This window comes from Xiphophorus hellerii, chromosome 22, assembly GCF_003331165.1.
Source record: "Xiphophorus hellerii strain 12219 chromosome 22, Xiphophorus_hellerii-4.1, whole genome shotgun sequence".
NCBI classification, from domain to species: domain Eukaryota; kingdom Metazoa; phylum Chordata; class Actinopteri; order Cyprinodontiformes; family Poeciliidae; genus Xiphophorus; species Xiphophorus hellerii.
In genome coordinates, this window is record NC_045693.1 from 22,754,150 (window position 1) to 22,769,329 (window position 15,180).

Consider the following 15,180-nt stretch of genomic DNA (forward strand, 5'->3'; position numbering starts at 1 on the left):
TCTTTTTTTTTTTAGTAGTAGCACTTGATGCTGACAAGAAAAAGAAGGACGGGTCATCATAAAGTATTAAATGTTTCATACACGCCTTACAACGTCCGTCAGTGAACGTGACATGTTTGCTTGTATTGTTAATAGTAGTTAGTTTAACAACAGAGACGAGCAGCAAATCTGGTTGATTTTTGAATATTGTAGAACCAGAAAACAAACGAGTTTTTCTAACATGATTTCCAAGCAATTAATTTGGTTTGTGTTTTAAAATGAACTCTTCTGTAAACGCTCGGGCCGTTTCCATTAGCTGATTTCACTTCTGTGGGATTATCACGTCTGTGGCAGTAAGTTGGATCAAAGCGAGCCGAGGGTCAGCCAGGAATCCTCTTAAATAAGCACAAAACTGCGAGGTTTATCTGACATAAGAAGCTCACGCTGAAGAATACACACCTGCTTGGTTACAGCGTCTTAAAGATTAGTGTTTACCGTCAGCAGTGGAGCCAAAAACGGAACGACACACCTCGCGTGACTCACCTCGTGTGGGGATCAGGGGTGAGGCAGAGAGAAAGGATGCAGTATGTATAAAATATTTATTATGAAGAGCACAGTATGTCACATTTCATAACAAAGAGCGCTCCCATTGTGCTTGAAATAGTACATCTCCCAACACAGGACGTGTTAACATAGAGGCATGTGCATAATACATACACCAAATTCAAACGTTGCTCTTTATATAGAATCCTATCATTGCTTTATAACTTGTGCATATGTTTATATCCGTATCTTTTTCTATTTTTTTCTTTTAGGCAGCTTTCTAGAGCTGACCACAAAAATAGATCTTTGTTCAAATCATTTCAGTGGAGCGACGGTAATTTAGATCATGAACATTTCTGTCTGCAGGCTGGAAAAGGAGTCGGGGTTTTGGGGGGGAACATTAATACAAAGGCACGAGTTTGCATGCTTCTCCAAGGTAACGTGAGGGTCGATGAGATGGGTTAGTGCAGTAGTTTAAGCATTTCCGTCACAAGGTGTGTCTAAATGTTAGAGCGCAGAGCTACATATTGCTTTTAAGGATCTGAATTGTCAAATATTTATGGCCTTGAAACAAAGTGTGTGGGAGATGGTTCCCCCTGGCTCCCACAAGCCGTTTCCGGGCTTTTGGACTCTAAATAGTGACGCAATGTCGAGTTTTCAGCTAAAAACAAATGGCAACTTTACTATTAAAAACGACATGATTTCATTAGAACCCAACAAAAGCAGAATGCGTCGCCAGTGTCATATTAACATAACATGAAAAATACATAGTCAAAGTGATAATATAAGAGAAAGTTTACAAACCATTTCATTCATCTGTGTCAGTGGTGGAACAAAACAAGTCGAGAGAATAAGATCGTTCACATTTTTTGTTTCTTTTTCAAAGTACAAGAAAAACATCTGTTGTAAAAAATAAATATCCTCTCAGCTGGATCAGGAGAAACAAAAAAGAAAGAGGGAAAATATCACCTCCTTAATGTTCATAAAAGTTCATGTTTTCATTTCAAGTTCAACATTCAAAGATATACAGTTTCAACCCCGTGACTCGGGGTTTTCATCTTAAAGCTCTCGTTGTAAGATTAAAATCCGCACGAATAAAAATCCTCTCATTACAAAACAAAATCATCTCGTTTACAATCACTTTTACCGCCGTTAAAACCGTTTTACACGCTCGATGACATGTCATTTCAGCTTGAGAAATGTTTTTTTTTTTTCTTTTTATAAAACAAGCTTCCTTTTGTCGGATGGGAAGGTGAAAAATAAGGACTCGTTTGAAATATTTTAGTCCTGGAAGTCCAACGCCGGAGCTCATCACACCGGCTGGAAGCAGAGGGGAAATAATAGCCTGGCTATATTCAGGGGCTGTTAGTCAGGAGTGGTTGCATAGCAAGATGTTCGTGTCAGGGGTGAATACAGCGAGTGCTGCTGTAACAAGCAGAGTGAATCCCTAAATGTGTGGGAGTCGAGTCTGTGGGACGGCCAAACGCGTTTAAACTGAGGAACTAAATGAGCGCTAATCCAAACGAGTCAAAGAGTGAAGGCGGCCACTGCCACGAAAAGTATTTAAGTAATAGTAACGGCCTCATGTTCCGACCCGCCTTCCAAACTCAGCTGTTCCTGATGCACACTTGTTTCTTTAAAAACACGTGAACAAACACGATGCACACGGTGACTCGCCAAAAAAAAAAAAAAAAAGTTTTCACACCCCGACGACCGTCATGTTAGACACAGGAAGTTCACTTCGCTTTGATTGGGGTTTTGTTTGGCAGAGCAACACAAAGTAGTGCGTGACAGTGAAGGATTTGTTTTCACGTTTTCCCCGTTACTCTGATAACCACAAACAGAATCCAAAGCAAATACTTAGAGAAGCTGCCTAATTTAGAGGACGTCATGTTATGGAGAAGCAGGGTCGGGTTATTAAACTGTTTCCCAAGTTTGGCCTTGATGGAAGAATGACAGAGCGAAAGCAACGAGAGCCATTTATTGCACATTTCAACGTACATGCAAAGCACTAACACTCACGCCCTGAACACACCATCTCCGTGGTGATATTTGGCAATGGCAGCATCATGCTGTGGGGAAGCCTTTTATGAGAACATGGATGGAGCTAAATGAGGTGCAATCCCTGAAGGAAAAACTTGTGGAAACCTAAAAAAAAACAAAAACACAAACATCATGAATACCGTCCTAAAGCCACAGCTGTAACAAAGTGGTTTTAAGCAATATTCATACGTTAAGATGGCATAGTCAAAGTCCCGACCTAAATCCAATTCCCATGGGGGAACAGACTGGGTGCTCTCCACCTAATCTGATTGATCAGGTTTTATTTTAGAAGAGATATGAAAAAAAAAACAAAAAAACTGTCTGGTCGAGACATAACGCAGAGGAAATTCAGTTTGGTGGAGGTGTTTGATTTGCTGCATTTGTGGTAAAAAGTAAAAAAAAAAAAAAAAAGTTTTCCTTCCACTTCACATTTTTTAGCACTACTTTCTGTTGTCCCATCGCATAGAAAAAATAAATACAATACTTTATTTGAACTTTGGAAAAGTTCAAGGGTTATAAATAGTTTTGTTATTATTATCTGTGTGTTATTTTTGCATTATTTCTTTACTAGATTTATCACCTGTGCCTCATAAACAAAAAAACGGAGTTTCCCATGGAATCCATCAGATCGGTCAGGATGTTCAAAAGAAAAGCGCGTGATAAATTCATATGTAATGAGGTTATTAAATGGTTTAGGATATGTCAGAAGTGATTTTGCGGCTTTGATCACATTTTGATCTTCTTCTACATAATTCTTATCCACAAAGTGTCTAAATTCCCCACGTTGCCGACTGATCTCCCTTTGATCATCATCCTTTAACATGATCATCATCTCTGTAACTCGTTTGTGGTTTGAGTGCAAGAAGGCGCCTGCGTTTTTGCTTTTTTCTTTCTACTCAGCAACCGAATCGCTTGTAGAAGCAGAAAAAAAAAAACCCTGGCACCAAACCAATACAAGTTCTCCCTTCTGTGAAGACGTTCCCGTTTATTTATGCGAGCTTAATATTTAATGAAAATGGAGGCAACGGAACCGAAGCGTGGCTTTTCCCTCCGCTGTGTCCGTTTCAGCTCGCCTTATAGCTCCTTAAATGGGGAAAAAAAAAAAAAACAGCATGCAGGGAACATTAAATGTTCATCTAGACAGTAAATATCACAGAGAATTGCTTATTTTAGTCACAGAAAATGACTTTAGCTGTAATTTTAGATTCAGCAAACTGTAAACTGTAAATCAGCTCAAAATGACTGGACTGTGTGATGTATTTCAGTTTAGCCATTAACTATAGAGCATCTATTTTGGTTTTTAATACGTGCCAAAAAATGGCAAGGATTGGTTAAAGATTCAACATATTTGCCAATACATTTTTTAACTCTCATCCATTTGTCAATTTTTAAAAGGTTTTGAGTAAAGCTTAAGCTCATTTCTTTTATTCAATGTTTCTTGGCTCTGTTATTTTGTATTTGGTGAATATTTTTTTCTGACCTGAACATTTTATTTTTGTTCTTGTTTATTTTTACATTTGTAGTATTTAAGAACTACAATAGCCCCGTTTAATTTCTTGTAATTATGGAATGCAGTAAGATATTTAAAATATACATGTACCGTCATATTGAACATATTAGAATATGTGTTTTTCTGATGAGGGTCATTTGTCAGAATAAAAGAATTGGCTTTTAAAAATAACCTTTAAGCAGGTACATTAAGCCCACATTTATATATTTAAAATATTGCTCTCGTGTAATATTTTAATCTGAATTTTTTTCCCCCTCATCATTAGGCAGAAAATCATCATAATTAGCAGAAATAAAGGCTTGAAATCATCAGTCTGTGTGTCAGTTATCAAAGTTATATGTTTCACTTAGTGAACTGAGTTATTGAAATCAATAACTTTTCAACAACAATGTTGCCCAAAAATATAGTGACAATTATAGGCTCAAAGTGAAATAAAAAAGAATCAATTTTGTAGTGCAATCTGCAGACTTCTCACAGTCAACTATATGTCAGATATGTACATGAGGGGTTTTTAATATTAAATATAAACATATAAGTAAATGTTAAACATGCAGCATCAGATCAGTGGCAAATGGGGTATTGATGTTTTTGTTCCATCTCATGTTACATTTTAAAATATCCAGTTGAAACCAAATCGAAACATAAGCTGTATGAAGCAAAACAACTTTTTTTCTTTCCTTCTTTATTTCTGTTCTGTTTTCCAGGTTTCAGTCTTTTAGGATTTCTAAAATAATATCTTAATGCCTTCTAGCTGTTTGAGAGAGCCAGATGATGCTCTCATGACTCTGTGAGCTTCTGATGGGTTAACTGACAAAAACTGAGCTAAATAAATAAATGTGTACTTTAAAGCAACACCGAAACAACACTAGAGTGTAAATGTATCACTATTTTAGAAGTAAATGTCTATGAGTTTATTTTCATTCAAGATGTTTTTTTTCTGCATTTTAAACACTGATCTGGAGTATTTATGCTCAAAAAAACCAAAACTGAAGGCTTTGCCTCCATTTTTGAGAATGATATACATTTTTCTGTAAAATAATCCATTTTTTTTCCCCCAGCAAGAGATGCTGATCTCAGCTTACTTTATAAGTGGTTACATCCAATGAAAACTGTGAGATATAAGTATTGTTTTTAGAACTAGAGAGAATTTAGGAGACATTTCGGGCTGCAACACAATGTCACTGTTTAAAAAAAGAAAAGATAAGGATTTAAAAAAATAAGAATCATGCAAAAGTACTGGAGTTGGAAACAAAATGCATCATGCACATACAGCAGGGAGTTGAATCTGTGACACTGTTATGTAACGGCAGGTTACTATTATCAGATGCAGATCACCCAGTGGTTTTATGCGACATTATGTCAGCCTATTCTTCGACAAATACACATTAGCACATATTATTTTAGAAACATCGTCCCAGTGGGCATTCCTTTTCTAGGCTCATGAGATTTCCAAAAGAAGGTAAAGTGCGGAGCCACAACAAACGCTGTAGTTTGCATTATCAGATTACGCAACACATCCCCAAAGGTAAAACAAAACAAAAAAACGCATAACTTTCACACAACAGTGCATCACGTATATGGCTGCAGCGCTCCCAGATGAGATTAGCGAATGCTAGACTTCAGCAAAGATGGATAACTTCCTCACTGCAGGCTCACTGGTTAGCATTTAAATTCATTTTCTATCTAGCACATCCATTAGTGCTTTATGCAAATGACGTTGTAAGTTCTGCTCAAGAATGTTAGTTCTTTTTTTTTTTTTTTTGGGAAATCGGATTGCCCCGGCCAGAGTTATCTGTTGTATAATTCATAATGATCCCGGCAGATTTTAATAAGAGATGTGTCTGAGCAAATTACTGCGAGATTGTTCTAACATCTGGACGGAGTCGGCTCTTTCTGACTGAAATAATGCAAATGACTCGCTGTGCAGCCTCAATTAATCAAATATGGCCCCCGTGGGTACACATCTATTTTATATGACATGCAAAGAGTTTCATACGAATGATTCAATAACAAACCAGCGGGTCATGCTGCCTCCATTGGGGCTTCCCAACAGTTAAGACTCTGCAGTAAGTTCTGAGATAAAATCGAACTAAGCGCGGTATTCCCCCCCACCCAACATGGCACAGTGGAAAAATAAATTATGTACAAACATTTTTCTGTCATTTGTTACATAACCTTCAAGCGTTGAGTGCTACGAATACCGTAATCGTTGACGGTCCCGCGTTAACCATGAGGAACACCTCGTGTTGAGGTCGGTGGGTCTCTCGGACCGCCTCATGCAGATGGTGCGCCGTGCGCCGCCTCAGCTATCCGAGCAATATCAACATTACTGGATCCCCGGCTGAGCTCACGGACTGCCGTTACCTGACGAGCGCTCCTGTTCCTCATGAAAAAATGTCCTCCTTGTCCAGTTCCGGCGAGGTGGGCCTCGAAATGTCGAAAAGCGGCTGCTCCGAGCCGGTACTGGATTTCCTGGCTCTGAGGAGTTGGAGCACTTCGGCGAGCTGCGTCTCCAGGCCGGACATTCGCACGCTCAGCTTCTTGATGTCCTCCTTCAGCTCCATCTTGAGCTCCTGAAGCGAGGCCTGGAGGGTCTGCTCTGGGATGGGGTAGAAGGCATGCCTGGTTTCTGGAGGCTGGGCGGGACTGCGGTCCTGAGGAGTCATGCGGAACTCGCCCACTTTGTCCAGGCGTAGGTCACTTTTGGTGATCCCGCTGTCGCACGAGTCCGTCTTCTTGAGGGTGGTGTGCGGCTCGTGCTCGGTGGTCCGCTCGGGTAAAGTCTCCATGGACTCGGCTTTAGCCACCTTGTTCCAGTTGTCGGCTTTGGCCATGGACTCCTTGAAGCGGCCCCAGCCTTTGACTTTGACCGGCTCTGCGGGTCGGCACGCCGCCAGAGCGACTGCTGAAGGCACCTGCAGCTTCGCCTTGTCTGTGGGGGGGCAGCTGGTTGGCGTTGAAGGTGAAGGGGCCGAGGAGGACGGTGTTGCTGGGCTTTCTGTCACCGTGACGATGCTGGTAGTCGTAACAGGAGCTTTCACCATCGACACGTCCACGTAGACCGGGCCCTTCTCGACGTCCTGTTCGTTGAGTTCCTGTTTCTGGGTTGCCATGCGGGCTTCCTTCTGCTGCCGGAAGCGCTGGAAGAGTTTTCGTACCGGGTGATCCGGCGGCAGGTTCAGAGGCGCTTCGTTTTTACGACGCTGCCGCTCCTCCTCCTCCCGTTTCACATCGCTGATCTTCCGGAAGACGATCTGCAAAAAAAAAAAAAAAAAACAAGTTACAGAGCTTACGTCAACCAGAAGATTCGGCATCATGCATTGATTGATAAAGGTTTTGACCAGACGCAAGAAATTCTGTTCTTTGATGGGGATTTTTCTTCTTTGTTTTTTCCCGGTATAATTTCCACACTTGGACCATATAAACATTCTTTTGTTAGGCCATATGCCACATGTGTCAAACTCCAGTCCTCAAGGGCCGCTGTCCTGCAACATTTAGATGTGCCTCTGCTGCACCACACCTGAATAGAATAATTAGGTCATTAGCAAGGCTGTGGAGAACTGATCTACACAAGGAGGAGGTAATTAAGCCATTTCCTTCCAGCGTTTCGTACCTGTGGCACATCTAAAAACTGCAGGACAGCGGCCCTCGAGGACTGGAGTTTGACACCCCTGCCATATGCTATCCATAAACCAAAAATGAACGTCATTCTACCCACGTCGATATTTTCTGTGAAATATCAAAAGGCAAAGTCCCTTTTTTTAGGAAGTGTATCTGTAGGCTACACTTATGTAGGCTGCGCTAAGCGTACAGTCTGTAGCCGCATGACTCTAAAGCACTTTGAAATGCCTTGCTGCTGAAATGTGCTATACAAATAAAATTTGATTGATTGATTGATTGATTGATTGATTGATTGATTGATTGATTGATTCTACCCCATCCGGTCCGTAGCAGTAAGAGAAAGAGACGGTGAAGTTGAACAAAATGGAGGAAATTTCAAATGTTGAAGTGGCAGTAAAGCTGGTCGAGGAGGAAGAGGAGCAGCTCATTCAATCATTTGGCAACATTTTGAATTCTGTAAAAGAACGTTGAAAGTGATATTATTTTATACTTCTAAACTTGTTCATCTGTTCTTATTTGTCCGATACCTCTTAAGGACAAAAAAAGTACACACTTTCTTCATTTCTTTGCAGACGCTGTAGTTTTTAAGTTCATTAATGTGGCGAAAGTGGGAGACGGTTGAGATTTTATTTTTTATTTTCACATGTAACATTTTACATTTAGTTGTTTAATTGGGATTTTATGTGATTGAGCAAACTACTGGATGAATGAGAACTGACGGCAAATGAACACAAGGTTTTCAAAAAGTTTTACAAATAAAACGTCAAACTGTGTTGTGCCTTCGCATCCAGCCCTCCTGAGTCGTTATTTTGGAGAACCACTTCTCCCTCCAATTACAGCTCTGTGTCTTTTCTGTTGAGTCTACACCAGCTGTGCACGTCTACAGAAGGTTTTGCCCGCTGTTTTCAAATTGGCTCAAGCTCGGTCAGGTTCAATGGAGAGCATCTGTTAACATCCAATTGTTAAGAGCTGCCACAGATTCTTCAGTAGTGCTTAAGTCTGACCTTTCACTGTGCGTTTCTAACACCTAAAGATCCAAACCAGACTCTTGTCGCTCTGGGTATGAATTTAGTTTCCTTGTCCTGCTGAAAATTGAATCTTTTTTCTCGGTCTCCAGAGTTTATCAGTCACTGACAGGTTTTTCTTCGAGAGTTGCTGTTTTTATGATGCTGTCTGTTCACTAATGTTCTCTAACACGCCTCTGAGACCTTCAAAGAACAGCTGGATTTACAACAAGCCTGTTGGTTTCCCTGGATTTTATTTAGGAGTAACAGAGTAAACAATCTTCATACAAGTGCATGGAACACTTTTCGGCTTTGTAGTTTTATGGATTTTCTTCCTGTTTTGCATGAACTCCAAATAAAAGACAGTAAAAATTTTCTTGTGACGTAACCAAGAGAGAAAAATCTGTATAAATATTGTGTATTCTTCACACGGCTCCGTCTTAAAGAAAACCATGTTTCTTCAAGACATTGGTTTGAAGGCCTGTGCTGACTGTAGAGATTTGTCAGGAAAACTGTCAACATTTCAAAGTGTGCGCATGTTGGAAATGTCACTCTTAAAGAAAACATTTCCCATAAGAGACACAGAAAGTTCACATGAAGCCTTTGGCAAGGAGACACAGTGAGCGTACCAGGCGGCTGGATGCTACTACATCTTTCAAGACACTTAATCTTGCATGCTTTTGAATAAAAACTTCCTAAAAATGAGTTCTTATAGAATAAGGAGATAAGAAACGTACATATCGAATTACATCATCGTTACAAGCCTCAATGCAGCCTCTGTTCATTTAACATCACAACTTTATCAACTGTGTCATGCAGTACCTATTTTGCAAAATGATACAGCGAGTCCTAATGCAGCAAACGACATCAAAACAGCTGCTGCATGTGAAGAAAAATAGAAGCAGCTCTACCCGAGAAAAGGCGGCACACAGAAGAAGGCTGGGTGATATGCTGTGTGGCTGGAAGCTTCAAAAATGTTGAAGCTAGCCAAAATGAGCAGAACACCACATTGATGTTGGTGTAGCTGGAGCCAACAACCTGTCCACTGACACTACTGCCAGCTTCCAGGAATGAAAATAAGGAGAGCATGCTGCGGGGATTTGTCTATCGCTTAGCAATACACACAGATTCAAAGACTTAGCAAGAAATAAAATGTTCTTCCAGTCAGATTTGTACTTTGAGTTTGTCAGCAAAAGATTAAGATCGCTAACAAGATTAAAAAAAAAGACAAAACAGAGGAGTGTTTAAAAAAAAAACACCCATTAACATGTGACTATGGTTCATTATCTCCACTTCAGCCTCCTGTATGTTACATAATGATCAAGAAAACTAAAGCAATAAAAATCCAGCACACTGCATTTTATTTAACTCTGCGCTATTTGTGCGACATTTTTAATGCCTCCAATTACTGAAAGCTTTCAGAGGTTAATCAGAATCAGCTAAAATTAGTGCCCATCAGCTACGTTTTTCACTTATTTGAAAAAAAAACATGAAGGCCGACATGCGTTTACCAGGGAGAAACAACTTTTAAGTTGCAAATATGACAGTTTTTAATTAGCATCCTTGGCATGACACTAGCATAGTTACCCAGGCTACTATAATCAAACTTGCCAACCAGAAAATTTAAACTCACTAAGCCACTACAAAACAGGCAACACTTCAGCTCATCCATATAAAACCCACAAAGCAGTGAACGCATAATGATGTTTTACCTGGTTTTTGTACAAAACTAAGCTATGACCAATATTTGCTGACTGGAATATTAGTCAGATTATCATTAATCTTCTTAGTAAAGCCAAACAAAGAATATTTCACAGCAGTTTTTTAAAAATATTATGTACAAAGCAGAAAACAGAATCAAAACATGATATTTAGCAAACCTTTTTTACAGATAGTTTTTTACAGGTAGCAGAGGTTCTACCACTGTTTAAAACAAGTACTGGCTCAGTAAGTAGTCAAAGTACAACCAGGATAATAGAAACTAAACAGAATTACAAAAAACATTTAAAGGAAGGGAACAAAACTCTGGTTGTCCATTTGTTTAAAGGGTGCAGCTTTAGATGTGATGCCTTAAAACTTTCCTTGCTATACCTCCATAATGACACGCTGTGCCGCGTGCTCATGCTTGAATTCAATATCTTCAGTGTTGTGTACCATTAGTCCATTGGTACTAGTTTTGCATTTTGAGAGTCACGATTGACTCTCAAAAGCTTATGCTGGCTTTTCTTCTTCTTTATACCTCTGCTTATCATCAAACACAGTGCCAGAAAATAAATCCCAGCTTCCTCACTCATTCCTCGTTTTTTTTTATAGCATTTTTAACAACGTTTATTTCTCCTGAAAAGTAAGACAGCTCCATTTCTTTGTTCTTAAAGTCAAGCTGGTCTTATAACTGCTACCTGGACTGCATGTAATTTGCTGGTCTTTTATCTTGTATGCTTAAAGGAGGCAAGTCTCGCAAGCACTATAGGAACAGAGTATTAATCTAAATCCCTCAATCCGTCTCTCCGTAAACAGTTTCCCCTGCAGTGTACATTTAGGAAACACACTGATGAACAGTGACTCTGATGCAGCAGATGAGATTACTTTTTTATATGCAGGCAATTCAATCTTGCACTAACACTCTCCTGGACAGGCTAACCGTAATGATTGGTAGCTACGCTTGAACTGTTGATCTCAGCCGTTTATATCTGAAATAAGGATTTAAGAGTAGCTTTAATAAATTGTAACTGAGTGTTACACCTCGGTGTTATATGATGCATGTTCTCTAATAAGATTGGTATAAGCAGTCTGCATGGACACTAGCTTAAGTGTCTGACAGAGCTAGCTTAGTGGTTATATTTGCGGATTTTCTATGTGGAAATCAAATAAACTATTAGTGTCTCTTTAATTAGACAGATCCAGCTGGTAAAGTGGTTGACTTTTTTCATTTAAAACTAACTAACAAGCTCAAACAGCTTCAACAGCAGTGAGAACAAGTGTCTTAACAACCCAAGATTGTAAGTGCACAAGGGGAAGGAGGCAAATGGACTTCCTCTTATCTTTCTCGAAAACATTTTAGCTCTATTTTAAATGGCTTCCTGGGTCCTGAATGGGAACTGAAGAAACCATTTAGGTGAGTGGTGAAAAGTCTTTACGAAACAAGAGAAGAAGTTCAGTTGCCCTCAGATGAAGTAGTCAGGACTCTCATGCCCTGGATGTCTGAGAATCTACACCAACACAAGGTTATTCAATAAATTTATGACAGCATTTCTGCAGTGGTGAAGCTTAAAAAGAGCAACAGAAAATCACATATCCTCCTGGATATTTAAAATAAAACTAATAATTATGCCAAAAGCTCATGTCTGTGGGAAACATTTAGCTACTAAATATTCCCACCCTTTCTGAAAAACTGCTTGGCTTGAAATTTAATGCAGCAGCGATAAATAATTTGCTGTTTCACCAAAGCCAGCAGCTATTTTATCTCTTTGTGCCCTGTAGTCCTTTTCTTATGATCTGTTTGTTCTGACAGCCTAAATACCCTGTATGCTTTTAAGTCGCTGCTGAGAAAAGAATAGTTCCAGTCGAACCTCCAGTGAATGAACTATGTTAGGTGGAAACATTTTCTACTCACAAAGGATTAGGATCAGAATCCATATTGATTTTTTTTTTTTTTTCTGTTTTCAGTCGGGGAGATGAGCTTATTATGAAGAACTCACGTTGGCTGTTCAGATGTGGCAACAATGGTTGCTCCTAGAATAGCTTGAGTTAGTCCACTTTGACGTATACCTATTTCGGCTTCGATAGTCCAACTGGCCTGAAGGATTTTATCTAGCAGGTGCTTTTGTTCAGTAAATAGGGCCATTACCTTATCAGTACCCTGGTAATGGCCTCAACGCATCTCACAGTTGCACAATTGTTCCTTAGACTTCGACTTCGACTTCGACTGACTTTGTTGTCATTTTCAACAGTATAAAATATGAATCTAAATCTAAATATAAAATATAAAGTGCAGGACTGACAGTAAAATAGAAGTTATTTAGCTCTGTACATGTGCAAGGTATAAAGTGGAGACCAGTTTTTGAGTGCAGTCCAGTTAAGAGTTCAGCAGTCTGATGGCAAGTAGGAAAAAGCTGTTTCGGAACCAGGTGGGCCTGCACCGGATGCTGCAGAACCTCTTTCCAGAGGGCAGCAGGGAGAACAGTCCATGGTGGGGGTGTGAGGGGTCACTGATGATGTTTCAGCCTCAGGACACGCATCCTGCATCGATGGTTGACCTGACACTTCGCCCTTTTGCCTGAGCTGGGTGTGGAAGGTTGTTGCCGAAGCAGTTTCTCCTTGTGTGCCTTCTTCTCACTCACATGAGAGTTACCGAACTCTTTTGCAAGCTCAACCAGGAAGTCCACCCGTCTCTCCTGCACCCCAATGCATGCCTGATAAAGCACATGTGCATTCAGTGCTGCCATGTCAATCATGTTTGCCAGGTTTGCTGACCAGCTGTCACATAGTGATGGAACCTTGGTCACCCCCCGCAAGATTATGACTGAAATAAATGCCATTAGTTCTTGTGAACTAAATAGGTGAAGCAGTCACCTATTTATCCTCCACAGCACAAAAGGCTGCATGCAAATTTGCATGTGCAAAGTCTCCCAGATTTCTTTTGCTTACACTTTTTGCATGATTTTTTTGAGGTGGATCAACACAATTAATTTGGTTAGTTTATTTCTAAACTGTCATTTTAAACCCTCTTAGCTTTATTTCAAAGAGAAACATTACTAATTTCTTTTAGAAAAACCTTTGCATATTTTTTGAAACAGATTCTATGTTTTGCAAACTCTATGTACATTTGGCAAAATGACCTGGATAATGCAGCACAACATCATGGATCAGCTGCAAAAGGTCACATCTCTCCAAAAACACTTCATGTATGCTTCAAAACTAAACTGAAGAGCATTACCTACAGGAGACCTGATCTCCTGCTGGTATCATAGATACCCACCCCCAACATGGACTATTCACACTCCTACCTTCTGGCCTGACGGTCAACGACCACATTTACAATTGAAGAAGGGATGCTAATTTGAGCCATCAGAGTCGTCAGGGTGGACTCCGGCCTTTTGGCCCTGTTGAGCCGATATGGGAAGGACTCGAAAACCGAGCTATCCCAGTGCTAAAGGTCTGCAGACAAAATGAACAGTAGAAGCCCTGCTAGCTGCACAACTATTTACATGTTAAGCTAATTACAGATTAGAACTGTTGGGTTGACTGGGCATAAAATCCTGGGACCAACTCAGGGAGCAGTCTAACCTGCTGTACCATTTCTCATTATTTCTGTGTGTGGAGGGGTGTGTGTGCGTGTGTGTGTGTGTGTAGGTGTCTCTTCTCATGAACTGCTAGCGACGCTCTCACATGTCTTCCCTCCTATCCTCCACTTGAGCAGAGCTGCCACTTTAGGCGCTCCTCTGAGTATCTTTTTCCCCCCACAGCAGATGCAAAGCTGTGACTGTGGAGCAGCGTTTTTCTTTTTTTTTTTAAATGATTTTTTTCCTGTCACACACGCAGGGATAGATGAAGAAAATAACAAAGCTGGATGTGCTGAAACAAGGTCCTTTGTTGTGGGACCTCCTTTTAGCAAATTTAGTACTGTGTTTTCATCTCCTGCATAGAAACACGACATCTACAACCACGCAGGTGCTGAGTGACAAGGGTCTGGCTGCCTCCTCAGACAGGCTGCCAGGCTTCCTGGCAGGACGAGGACACATCGAGTCTCAAACAGGTGCATCTCAATAAATTTGAATTTCATCAGAAACTTCTGTTTTGTTTTGTTGTTGTTTTTTTAGTATTTTAATTTTAAAAAAGGAAATATGATAGTTCATTACACAGACTGAAAACTAAAATGTTTGATGATTATGGTTTACAGATGATGAAAACGTAAAACATCACTTTCTTAGATAATTAGAATATTACATAAAACCAATGGCAAAGGATTTGTTTTAAAATGTAGAAATGTTAGCCTTTTGAAAGAATGTCCATAACGCTCTCAATAATTTACCATTAAGTAGCGAATTAACACAACGAAGCATGGAGGCGATCAGCCTGCGCCTCCGTTGAGATTGCTCATCTGCATTGCTGGCTCTGGTGTCTCTTATCTTAATATCCTGTCATGATTTCTGTGTTCCTGCCATGTTTCATGCTGCTCTTTTGCTCTGACCCTCCTGCTACTGTTGGCTGCTGATTGCTTCCACCTGTGCTGCTGCCGATATAAAGTCCTTCTCTGCACTCAGTGCGAGATCGTCTGACGTCATCCTTGTCACAGCCTTCCAGCTGTCCATGTCCCCGTTCATGTCCCTGACCTTTTTCTGCCTCCTGACCAACACCTTCGATTGTGGTCTTCGAATGCTTCTCGTCTGTATTGTGAGCAACTCGAATTCCGGCTCTGACCCTTCATTTTATGTACCTGGACCTGGAGTGTTGCTTCATGGATTCTGTTTCTAGTCTTCC

At 40.3% G+C, this 15,180-nt stretch overlaps 1 protein-coding gene across 1 annotated transcript in view; it reads right to left on the reverse strand.

Moving 5' to 3' along the window:
• Window positions 1-559: 559 nt before the first annotated feature.
• kcnh1a (potassium voltage-gated channel, subfamily H (eag-related), member 1a) overlaps window positions 560-15,180 on the reverse strand; it is a 73,908-nt gene continuing 59,287 nt past the window's right edge. Inside the window, exon 12 of the mRNA XM_032552923.1 lies at window positions 560-7,329. Within this exon, the coding sequence (XP_032408814.1) occupies window positions 6,460-7,329 (870 nt within the window). The 3' untranslated portion in view covers window positions 560-6,459. The remainder of the gene's footprint in view (window positions 7,330-15,180) is intronic.